This window comes from Euprymna scolopes, chromosome 8, assembly GCF_053919585.1.
Source record: "Euprymna scolopes isolate OS-2025 chromosome 8, ASM5391958v1, whole genome shotgun sequence".
NCBI classification, from domain to species: Eukaryota; Metazoa; Mollusca; class Cephalopoda; order Sepiida; family Sepiolidae; genus Euprymna; species Euprymna scolopes.
The window spans coordinates 2,641,842-2,655,678 of record NC_136489.1 but is presented as its reverse complement, the minus strand read 5'-3'; the positions used below and the strand labels follow the sequence as shown (position 1 = coordinate 2,655,678).

At 31.0% G+C, this 13,837-nt stretch overlaps 1 protein-coding gene across 1 annotated transcript in view; it reads left to right on the top strand.

Moving 5' to 3' along the window:
- The window catches only part of LOC145283485 (cytosolic purine 5'-nucleotidase-like), a 363,668-nt gene that overhangs the window by 298,420 nt on the left and 51,411 nt on the right, over positions 1 to 13,837 (top strand). Inside the window, exon 12 of the mRNA XM_080132307.1 lies at positions 2,988 to 3,080. Within this exon, the coding sequence (XP_079988433.1) occupies positions 2,988 to 3,080 (93 nt within the window). The remainder of the gene's footprint in view (positions 1 to 2,987; positions 3,081 to 13,837) is intronic.

Genomic DNA, 13,837 nt, shown 5'->3' with positions numbered 1-13,837 from the left:
TTGCATGTGAGGGTTAGGGGCTGGAAGTTAGCGATTCTACTACAAATGCGGTGCAATATGGGAGTTTAGGAGTGGGAAGGAGTAGATAGCGTTCAATAGAAAAGGGGTTATTCATTTACAGATAGATTTCCATTAGGATTTTTGAGTTACATGTAAAGTTTAGATTGAAGAAAAGGGGGGATTGTATTTTTGCATGCAGGTAAGACAAACATAATCGTCTTGGAGGTAAAATGTATATCTATACATTATATATATATACATTATATATATATACATATATATATATATATATATACATTTATATACATTATATATATATTATATATATATATATACATTATATATATATATATATATACATTATATATATATATTATATATACATTATATATATATATATACATTATATATATATATACATTATATATATATATATTATATATATACATTATACATATATATATATATTATATATATACATTATATATATATACATTATATACATTATATATATATATACATTATATATATATATTATATATATACATTATATATATATTATATATATACATTATATATATATATATTATATATATACATTATATATATATATATATTATATATATACATTATATATATATACATTATATATATATTATATATATACATTATATATATATACATTATATATATATATTATATATATACATTATATATATATATATATTATATATACATTATATATATATACATTATATACATTATATATACATTATATATATATACATTATATATATATATATATATATATATACATTATATATATTATATATATATACATTATATATATATGTATATGTACATTATATATATATAATGTATATGTACATTATATATATATAATGTATATGTACATTATATATATATAATGTATATATACATTATATATATATGTATATATACATTATATATATATGTATATATACATTATATATATATGTATATATACATTATATATATATGTATATATACATTATATATATATGTATATATACATTATATATATATATGTATATATACATTATATATATATATGTATATATACATTATATATATATGTATATATACATTATATATATATATATATGTATATATACATTATATATATATGTATATATACATTATATGTATATATACATTATATATATATATATATATGTATATATACATTATATATATATATGTATATATACATTATATATATATATGTATATATACATTATATATATATATATGTATATATACATTATATATATATATATGTATATATACATTATATATATATATATGTATATATACATTATATATATATATATATATGTATATATACATTATATATATATGTATATATACATTATATATATATGTATATATACATTACATATATATGTATGTATACATTATATATATATATATATACATATATATATATATATATATATATATATATATATATATATATGAATATATACATAATATATATACCAGTGAATGGTATATACGTTCAGAGATCACAGTTAGGATGTCTGTTGTGGAACGGGCTTGTCTAAATCCATATTGTTTGTCAGTCAGTAGTTTAGCATCTGTAAGATGATGGACCAATATATATATATGTATATATACATTATATATATGTATATATACATTATATATATGTATATATACATTATATACATTACATATATGTATATATACATTATATATATATGTATATATACATTATGTATATATATATGTATATATACATTATATATATATATATATTATATATGTATGTATATATACATTATATATATATATACATTATATATGTGTGTATATATACATTATTTATGTATATATACATTATATATGTGTGTATACATATATACATTATATATGTGTGTATATATATATATATATATATATACATTATATAAGTATACATTATATATATATGTATCTATACATGATAAAAATATACATATATACATTATATATGTGTATATATATACATTATGTATGTATACATATATATATATATATATATATATCATAATAAAATATACTCCACTTTATGTTTCATATAGTTTCACAGAACCACCTTCAAAATTCTGTCCAGATTTTCGAGTTTGACAAGATACACCTGAAGAAGTTCGTAGTTTACATTGAAAATAACACTGAAGACTCCGAATAATAAAAAAATAATCAATGATGCCACGTTAATTTGAATAAATGTGTTTTTAAAAAATGAACAGACGACATTCATGTTGTTAAGATTAAAGGAGTTTTGTTGAATGCCTTTAGCTTGAAATGTGAGGCAGATTTACTGATCATCTAATTCGACAGTGCTTAATTTTTAATTGAATTTATATTATTTTTATTTTTTTTGTAAATTGCATATCAACATTTTTGTGTCAAAAAAATGATATTCTAATTTGTTTTTTTAAAGAATTATTAAAACTTTAGTGGAAAGAAAGTGGTAAAAAAACTAACAAAAAAAAATTATTTTAGAATCTTGAATGTGGGATCAATTTTGTGTATAAATTCAATGTAAATTAATCTCCATTTTTTTAGTGTAGTTTACCAAATTTTTTTCCCACTAACTCTAAATCTGGGTTGGATATTTGTAAAACCATATGTAATCGTTTAAAAAAACACACACAGGATTTATCTCTTATAGCAAAATAAATAAACTGCGCTAACATGTTAACCCAACCATAAAGTTTGGTATCAGTTTAGGTTTAATTTATGTGCAATACTGATTTCCCAATCCAAATGTTAAACATTTTTTCTTCTTTTTCCCATGTAGTTTTTCAGAATGTTCACACAAAAACACCAAAAAAAGTAGAACTCATTTGAAGGTGGGGGAGGTAATCTATAATAATACCTACTTTTCTCTTTTTGATATAAATTTACATATTTATTATTTATTATTTTATTCCTAGGACAACTGGAGGGAATACTTTGACTACGTTGTTGTAGATGCCAAGAAGCCTATATTTTTCAAAGATGGTACCATACTCAGACAAGTTCACAAGGTAAGTCTGATATTTTCATTTGTTAATTTCTTATCATAAACCAAGAATATCCATACACTATTTGTACATATTTGGAAACAAATATTCAATAGGTCATCGTTAGTATTCTTCTATCTTTTCTTCAATTAATGTCACTTTTATCCTTATTCAGGGGTCAGACGTTTTCTCACAGTTCAGTGGATCAAATTCTACTATGGTGCAGTTTTGTTTAATCTCATGCTTCCAAGTTTTCCTTTGCCAGCCAGTCTCCCTGCAATTTATGAACTCTATGCTTCTGCAGTGGTTTATTAGTGAAATAAATTATTTGAAAGGAAATATCTCGACTAGCTACAACCACTTTATATGATTTTCCCACTCTCTATCTGTTACCAAGATCACTGGAAAAATCGTTAGTTGTTTCAGTCAGTATTGCACTGCCGATACAATCCTCTATAAGAGCTAGGTTCAACTTAAAATACTTTTGCAAAAACCACACAACAGACTACAACCACTATTCTGCTTTCCCAACTGCAACGATATGCAGAAGTTCAAGTGTAATGTCAACAAACATCTTTCTACTCATCTCCCTTCATAATGACCCCGCTAATTAAGTCCCTGCTTCAAAGTGGCACTGTGCCTTGTTTGGGGTGAAAATTGAATAAAATTCCTTTTTTCCAGGACTGTTTGCTTTTAAATTAAGGATTTGCATATATAAAAAGTGAAATATAATTGAAAAAAATCATATTTCGGCTGTAAGTGACCATGCCTATCTGTCTGAAGAACGGTTTCTACCAAACTATTCTGTCAATTTTTGGTCTACAGACTTGAAATTTGATATATATAAAGAATTTGGACCTGTTAAATAAACTAATGCAATGTTGTATGTTGTACACGTTTTTTTTTACATGTAAATGTAGACTCCATTGTAAGGAAACAAAAGAAAGAGGAAAGAAATTCAATTTACTGTTTCAGTTTTTAACAAAAGACCTTTATTCTGTTTCTCCGGCCACGTGTGACTTCTCATCTCTGCTGTGACGTCACCCACATGTCTCAAACACCTGCTTTTCCAAACCTTTTTTCCCCTGTCCACGTGTGTGTCTTTTGTCTTTGCTATGACGTCACTTCACAGAGCCTGCTTGGTCATTTGCATATGGTAGCTGTCATATGCTGCTGCTGCTAACAGTGCTTGCGGCTCTGTTACACAAATTCAAATAACTCAGGTCAAACGGGTTAAAATTGAAAAAGAAATTGGAACTTGGCAGGTGTAAGTCGATTAAATATGTTATTTCTATGCATACACAAATATACATTTATATCTTTTACAACATTATTTTTTAAAGTTTTTAAATGCTTATGAACTTCGATCAGGTGGTAACAAATAAAGCTGGAGAGCTACATGTTTTGGTTTCGATTCTAGCTTATGGCATCATGTGTACTTTTTTTTTTCACTTTTGAAATCAATACTGTATATTGGGTATAATATAATAATCAATAGAATATTTGTTTTATAATAATAAATATGAAATCTGAATAAATTAAAATATATTTAAGTGTATATTACAACCAGGCCATGCCAGAAGGCCACTACTATGTATTGGGTATACTATAATAATTAATAGAGAATTGGATATGAAAATATGAAATCTGTATAAATTAAAACATTATATTTAAGCGTAATTTTACAATTGAACAACGCCAGGCAGCATATAGCTTGACTGACTGATTGACTATCGAGTTGTAAACGGGTTTAAACTAATTAATCATTATTAATTTTGGAACACAGCTGCTAGTAGTGAGGGTTGTATAATGTGGGCTATATTTAATTTAAATCAGTTATTAAACATCTCTATATATAAAAGGCAAATACGGCACGCACATTTTTGTATGTCTAAGAAAGGCTTTTTTTCGGAGGCTTCTCCTTGGAACTTTTTATATACCGTATAGATTGTAATATCTAGGATTTGCGAACATGCGTCACGTCTAGATTTATTTATGTCGACTTTTACAAAATTCTTGCTATTTCGGCTTCTCTAGTGTTGTGTAAAAGCGAAACTAATATGAAGTGAAAGCAACACTCCCCGGCTTTCATGCCGGGAACATCCAGACAGCAATAAAGCTTTGATCAATGTGAGGGGAACTCCTTATATCAGACAATTGCTTTCATTTGGACACTCCCCTTTTAAAGGGGAGCTGGTGTTTCCCTCCAACACCTTGGGGAAACAAAACCAGACAAAGTTGGGTAAACAAACCCCAAAAAAGAACTGCCTCGCAGTAAAAATTGAGTGCGGAATTTCATTTCCTGTATGGCGTGATATTTGACCTAATTGAATTCACGCACCTGCCACGTATGTTTATAATCATTAAATTAAAGAGCTTTTCAATAAGTTATCAGGTTTTTTTCTATTCACACTTTCTTTTCCACCTTGGCCTCAACATTCCATGTTCGATCCTACCTACCTATCAAAACTTTTTTTAAGTTTAACATCGTTTTTCTTTTTGTTTTTTTTACATCATCTTCGCGTTTTTTTTTTTTTTTGTCTTTTTTTGGTTTTCCGATTTTTTAAAAGAAGTTTAACATAAGGTTATCACTTTGCCCATTTGGTTTTGATCTACCCCCCCCCTCCAACACACACACACCTCCAAACACCCGGGCAATGCAGGGTACCCTTGCTAGTTAATTAATAAATATTCCCTGAATTTCGGTCTCTTTGGAGTACTTCAAATGTTTTTAGTGAGCATAATATGGAGCCAACCTCCCATTTAAAAATTCAAATATTTCAGATTTGCATTAAATTTTTATCTATAGTCATTAGACACCTATTAGGCAAGATTTCATGAATTTCAATTTCTTCTTAAGACTCATTAAGCTTTAAAATTAAAAGATTTTTGAGAATCAAAATCATGTAATAGACTTGATCAAAATTGGAATAAGGATTTTAGATATAAGGTTTAATAGCATTATTACATCTTGATTTTGTATTGAGAGTGAGATACTTTCTGGAGCAGTAGAATGATCTCACCATTTTTCCAGCAATTTTGGAAATGGATCTGAAGGTCTTTCATTTTAGGTCAGGGCTAAAGGTCAATTCTAGAAATTTGTGGAAGTAGGATGCTATTTCTTATATTCTTGTGTTATTTATAGCTTGTGGTAGATGTTGTAAATATTCAACTGTCGCTTTATTTATGCTATGTACATGGTGGGGATTAAAGCTGCAGTATTTTTGTTTTGTGATAAACAAATGATTTGAACTCTTCATGTACGCAAGTTATTCAAACATCTAAGAAAGCCAGCTGGTGGTCTTTTTCCTATTTCTATTGTGAACCGAATTCTAACTACAGTGTATGAGGGCAGGGCACAACGATAAAAGGTCAAGAATTACCTTTTTAAAAGATACAAAGTAACTACAATCTAAGAAATTGCTAAAACCGTCCGTCTTTCAAGAGAAAGGATTGTGCAGAAATATCAATAGCATTTTCTACATGATCTGACATTTTAAAAAAAATTTGCGAGGGAACATTGCAGAGGTAAAACAATTATAGTATCAAATTTTCTTCTTCTATATAAAATTAGAAATACCCGTCCCACGACAATTAAAATAAATTCTCCAAACGGTTTTGCACCACATTTATGTCCGCTTACGAAGATTAAAATCAAGATGTAATAATGCTATTAATCCTTATGTCTAAAATACTTATTCCAATTTTGATCAAAATCCATTACATGATTTGGATTATCAAAAATTTCTAAATGTTAAAGCTTAATGAGTCTTAAGAAGAAATTGAAATTCACGGAATCTTGCCTAATAGGTGTGTAATGTACAAGAGTAAGATGCATCCCAAGATGGATTACTGTAGTGCTGAGTGCAAAAATCATCTGCAAAATGTAATGACCATTTCGCAGTACTGCTTCCTCTTTCTTACAAAAGAGACGTTGTGTGTCTATCTCTGCTCTGTCACTATTTTTATAGTAGGTGTTCGACAGAGCTTCAATCTATAATCCCTCCCCATCAAACACTTGTAACAAATACACAGCTAGCTGCAATAACCGCCAACAACTTCTTGCACTCTCTATCTGTGCCTAAAACTAAACAGAAATTACATGAGCAGCGTTTCTTCCTTAGAACTATCCGGCTTTAGAATGCAATACCGTGGTTTACTTCCCAGCTGACTATAACATTGTCGTCTTCAAATCCAATAAGATAAAATCTAGCCCTACCCAAGTTCCACTATGACTGATCCTGTTTCACAGTCTACCCGATGCTTAACCCTTGTCTTAGATTGACCTTAGGGCCTTGATAAGTGGTGACCTCCGATGTAAAGATATAGCAAACTTAAGAAATATCCACAACAACAGCAACTATCCAGCAAGTGTAATGTGGTAAAGGTTTATAAAAAGAAAAGATATAAAATAAATCACTCAAGAGTAGAAAGTTGGCTTTAGTGTTATTGCCCTTTGTATTAACCCTTGAATGCCCAATTTATTTTGAGGAACTTAAAAATATTTTTGCTATTTTTTTCCAATCAAGTAATGTAAGTAAACAACCTGAACACAATTTTTACTAAAAGTTTTATCAATAACACTGAAAGAGGATGGTATGGTCGTACCCATCACAAAAAATGAAACCGGACCAAATGGTCCATTTCGGCATGAGGCACAATAGGAAATGACTACGGTTTACAATATTAACTAACTGTATTCCCTTTAAGTAAAAATTATTTCCGTTTTGTTATTGGACATAAATAACATTAGACTAAAAAAAAATTCAAGCAATTCACTTTACATTCAGCAGAAAAACAAAAACTTACTATAAAAACAATTTATGAAATCTAACAAAACAATTACAGTTATTCTCTCAGCACGAATGGACTTTATGTTTAGTACAGAATATGAGAATTTTTACTTTATATCCTGGAAACTTACAAGTACCCCTTTTGTTGGCCATTTCTGGTAGATGATCAATGCCATGTGTCTGGAAGAGGCTTGGTTGCATCTCCGCAATTTTTCTTTCGAAAATATTTTTGATTAACACTTGAAAAATAGTTTTCGTTTTATAATTGGATTTTTTTCCACTTAACAGTTACAAAGTTGATAGTCTCAACTTGAATTCACTTTGATGCCTTTTGACATTTATTATTTGTCCTGTGAATGTCTGTGGAGAAGCTGTTTCTCTCACTCCTAGACAAGGTTCAAAAGAGAGTCGCCAACCTGATAGGTCCTGAACTGTCATCTAAGCTTTAGCCTATGTCCCATCGACGAAATGTAGCATCACTCTGCTTGTTTTACAAATACTTTAACGGTGAATGCTCCGACAAACTGCAAGCACTTGTACCCCCTCGACATAAATACCCCCAACAAACCCGACAAGCAGCAAAATCCCACCCCTTCACAGTTGAGATCCCTAGATGTAAGAGAGCCTTATACTCCAGTAGTTTCTTCCCCAGAACCGTAAGACTTTGGAATTCTCTTCCGGGTTTCTGCTTCCCCAACTGTACTGACATGCAGAAGTTCAAGTGTAACGTGAACCGACATCTTGCTGCCCAATTACCCACATAGTACTCCTGTAGCTTAATGTCCCTGATAGTAGCCCCCTACATCAAAGTGGCAATGTGCCTTGTTTGGGGTGAAAATGTAATTAAAAAAAAATGCTAAACAAAGATAATACTTCCTATCGTCGACCATCATTTAATCATGAATATCTACTCAACCCATGTGCTTATTATACAGGTGCACTATGTTAGGAATATCTTTATTGTTTTTTTGTTGAATCATTTCCATTTCTCAATTCTTGAAATATTCCATTGGTAACCTTTCTTCATTATTTTCAATTTGCATTAGGAATTTTGGAATTGATAGAGTTATTTCCCTTGTAGATACTTTATTCCAATAGGGGTGATTCATGATAGATTTTCTTTGTTTTTCTTTTACTTTTAGTCGGGATCCACAGAGAATACAATTAAAAATAATTTCTTTTAAATAAATAAAACGATTTAAATAACGATTACATTCGTGTGGGGCCTTGTAATACAGTTGTTGAGAAAATATCGGTAGGAATGAAGTCAATCCCAGGATACCATTTTGGTTAAAACTTTAGTTTTTTCCTTTTTAATCACCCGTGTGCAAGTCCAAGCAGCGAGAAATCTTATAAATGGGCAAGCCACAGCAGAATAATCTGGAATTTTTTCCATTTATCCTTCATCTTTACATGTTCTATCTGTGTTTTTTTTCCAATTCTTGCTACCATACATAAAAATATAACATTTATAAAGATGCTTTGAATACTAAAAATCTCCATACACATTATTTTCTTGATAAAATATTCATAAACTATTAGTACTGTAAAAATGGTAGTTATTTTTCATTTGCATGATGAGGAAAACCATACAGTCCTTCTTCAGTTAACTAGCCCAGTGCCCAGCTGGACCATATAGTCCCATTTAGAAATCTTATAATAAACATTAATAAAAATGAGTTGACAAAAGCAGGTGTGCGTACCTTCATTCTATCATATGCAATGCATCCAAATAGTTACCTAAATGGCATAATTGTGTACACTTTCACAGTTAAGTGAATGAACATACAAATGCACACACACACATGCACTCATGGCTGCTCAACAACTGGCTGAAGCATGTGCGACCAGCTGTGTTGTATCAAATGATGCCGCAACATGTATTAAACACATTCTAAACAGCATCAACACCCTCTGCAACGTGTTCACTAGTAATAAGCTATTTTTTGAAAGAGGACCACACCGTCATTCTAGATGGTAAAAGGTTAAAAAGAGTTCTGGTCTTTGTATTAAGTTCTTAGAGTGATCTCCCTTGCTTGTTTTTGTGAATTATCTATAAATATAAAAGCGAAAATGTGTGTGACCATTTCGTGTATGTCTTCAAAAGGCTTTTCTCGCACACGCTCCCGGGGTCGTTACTATCGCTTAAAACTGTGTATATGGGTCCTATATAATAATATCTAGGAATTAGGAAACCGCATAGCGTATAGATTTATTTACGTCGATTTTTACAAAATTATTGCTATTTTGGCTTCTCGCGTGTTGATTGGGCTTTTTAGTATAAATAAAGTGAAACTAAACTCAAACGGACGTGCGCCGGGAAAAACGTCCAGAAGCAATCAGCTTTGATCAATCTTGTATATCAGACAGTCAAATTTCGATAAACAAACTCAGATGCTGCGTGACTTCTATTTGACCTTCTTAATTAGGTCGAATGGAAGCAGCAAAGTTAACTTTTATCACGCACGCCTGTTTTTATAGTTAGATAAATAAATTCAAACACGTCTACGCTGTATGTCGCGGTGGCCCAATGGTAACATCGCACGTTTTTTTTTTCACACATTAATTTCCAACTCGATTCTCATACTCACCTACCAAAACATTTTTTTATTATTATTTAACTCCCCCCCCCCCCCTCGGAGTTTTAATTTACCTCAAGACGCCCGGGCATCGCCGGGTACCCCTCGCTAGTCTATAAATATAAAAGCGAAAATGTGTGTATGTATGTGTGTTTGTATGTTTGTCCGCTAAAAACTTTCGACAGACACGACGAAAATTCACAAACTCTGTATCATATTGAAGCTCCATCCTTCGCTCGAAAAATATCGAAAAATTGGCCAAAAACGTTCATTTTTTCACCCCGAAATCAACAATTTTCGACAGGGGCGGGGGGTCAACAAAAACGGTCCTCTCGTGACGACGACCGGTTCTACGCATGCGTGAGATGACGTCATGACCTGATTTAGTTTAAATAGTTGAAAAACTGACTAAATTTCATGTACGTCGCGTTAGCTCAGTTGGTTGTTATCTAAACGTTTTGGGTTCGAAACGTGGTGTAAGATGTCTTTTTTTTTTTTTTTGATTTTTTTTAAATTTAAATATTGAACGAGTGTTATTTAAGCTATTTTTCACATAACGTTCGTTTTTCTGTTTTTTTTTTTTTTTTTACTTATCCACTCCCAACCACACACCCAAAAACACCCGGGTACCCACCGATTTTTTTAATTTTAATATCGAAACAGGCTTATTTAAGCCATTTCTTTTTTGTTTTTTCGATTTTTACATTTAACATCGTTCATTTGCCTTACGTTAGTTTTTTTTGTGTTTTTTTTCGATGTTTTGATTAACCCCCACCCCCGCTTAAGTTTTAATGTTTTTTTTCTTTTTTTACTTCGCTTATAACAAACAAACCTGGTCATTGACCTCATTTGCTGAATAGCTATTACTCTACAATTTCCGTGCATGCACCTGTCAATTTGGTTCTTACTTAAATAAATTCAAACATCTTTCAGTAACTCATTCTGGCTGGCCGATTTTATTTTCAAACTTTGCCTCAGGGCTTCGGGTTCGATCCTACCAACTTTTACCCCTCCGGTTTCTTTTTTTATTTAACAGCACACACACACCTCCAAACACCCGGACAACGCCGGGTACCCCCGCTAGTTGATTGGAAAACAAAGATGGCGGTTTTGCTAAATGGACATATGTCTGTGATTGTTGAAGAGCAAATCAACACTTGGGTTTCTATGTTTTGTAACTCCCTAATTTATTTTTTAGTTCTTACATCAAGGAGAGTAGAAAGTAGACCTTAGGTTTACTTTTGGTAGCTTCATAACTTTTGCATCTTTTATTTTGTCCTTTCGTTACGACATACAATGAGTGATGTGTCTAACAAAGTGGGAAGAATTGCTGTTTCTGGCTTGGAATTTATCCATCTCACACTTATCGTCGGCTGATTTTTTACCTTAAAGTAGTTTTTTTAGCTCGTTACATTAAGTGGTTTCATGCCTTGTCTGGATTGATTTCCATAAAAAAAATCAATGAGTGATATTTCTGACAAAGAAAGAATTGCTGTTTTCTTGATTGTGCTGTTTTCTGTGGCAGTTGTTAATTTAGTAATTGGTATCTAAAGATTTTCAATCATCTCGTCATATTCATCATCATTCAACTGTAAATCCATCTTGTTAACTTTTATTCTCAAGTGAGTTTTTTGCAACTGATGATGTAAAAATGAGCCAAACCTTTACATATATTCATATAAAATGAATATATTTTTCCTTATTATATATCGAGAAATGAAATGATTCACTTGAGAGTAGAAAGTGAACATTGCGTTTACTTTTGCCAACCTCTTAACTTTTACTTCATCCTTATTTTTGTCTTTTAGTCCTCACATTCAATAAGTGATGTTTCTGACAAAGTAAGAAGAATTACGATTTTCCAGATCAGAATCCATTCCATCTAATACTTATTGTTGGCAAGTTATTTGACTTTGAAGTAATATTTTTCTTTTTAGCTTCTTGCATCAAGTGGCTTCATGCCTTGTTTGGATGGATTTGCATAAAAAAATTAATTTCAGCAGGAAACTAGTGGTTGATGCAAATGTGGCAATAATATTCCATGCATGGGCGAATGGTGGCTTTCCAAAGGGCATCCTAAATGGGGAGTTGTCAAGCAAGATATTTGTTCACATCACATTTAAGGAGAATAGAAAGTGGTCTTTTATTTTTGTCAGCTTAATAACTTTTTTCTCCTTTATCCTTTAGTTCTCATAATGCATGAATAACATTTCTGACAAAGGAAGAAGAATTACTGTTTTCTGAAGTGGTTGTTGTTTTGAGTTGATGGTATATGATGGTTTCCAATCATCTCATAGTATTCATCATCATTCTGTTCACCCCATTAACTTTATCCTTGGTATCCTGCTGCTATAAATTTGGAATAAGGGCATGTGGACAAGAAAAAGAGAAAGTAGAATCAGGGGAAACATCTGCTGCAGGAGAACCATCCTTTTTTGTCAGATGAGTTCCAGTTTTGTAGAAAAGTAGTCTCTCTCATGATAGAATATGAATACAAAAACTGATTTCTCATTGTGGTTGTGGGAACATTGAAAATCCATAGTTTTAAAACTTTTATTTACTCCGGACATATTGTCACTAATGAGTAATGGACTATTGTGATCAGAGCAATATTTTTGGGAAACAACTGATCGTGCAAGAAATTGGTCCAATATTTGCATCTATTTATTCAGAACTTCTGTTAAATATTAAATGCCCCTTGGTACATAACAGATAGAAAGTAACCAATAAGACTTCAAAAGATTAAATTTGACATTAATGCGAATAGCATCGACAGAAGATGATAATTAGCAAATCAGAAGCAGGAAAAAAAAAGAGCTCTTTAAAACATTAACCGGAGAAGTCTGAAATTATTTCTAATTCTACCCGCATGCAAATGTTTACAAAGAACAAAATGTTTTTTATAAAATCGTCTCCATGTTGTTTAATTCAATGTAATTAACAAAAACAACTCAACCCAAGAAAATAGGTCTTTCAGAGTTTTCAGCTCATAAGTTTATCTTCATTATCATGATGATAATAATAATAATGATAATAATAATGATAATAATAATGGGAAGGCTTATTGCCACCCAAATTCCATTGAGGACCAATGGTCGCTGCCAATGAGCAATCAATGTTAAGCGGCTGTTGTGATAACGCGAATTCTTTTGCAAAGGTTATCGAAAGAGGTGGAGAGTACTGGAAGTCTGGGGAGACTTGTTGTCACTCAGACTCCAGGGAACACCACAAGTTGTTCACAAAGAGCAAAATTTTGATGATGGCTTGTATGAATACTACTAGTTATGACCCTGTCGGTGGGGCATTAGAATACACCGACGAGAGGTTAAAGTCCCTCATGGGGGTCTTGGATATGACCTTAAACTATATCCAGTGGTGAGGCCCCAGCTTGTAGGCTTTGGGGAGTGTG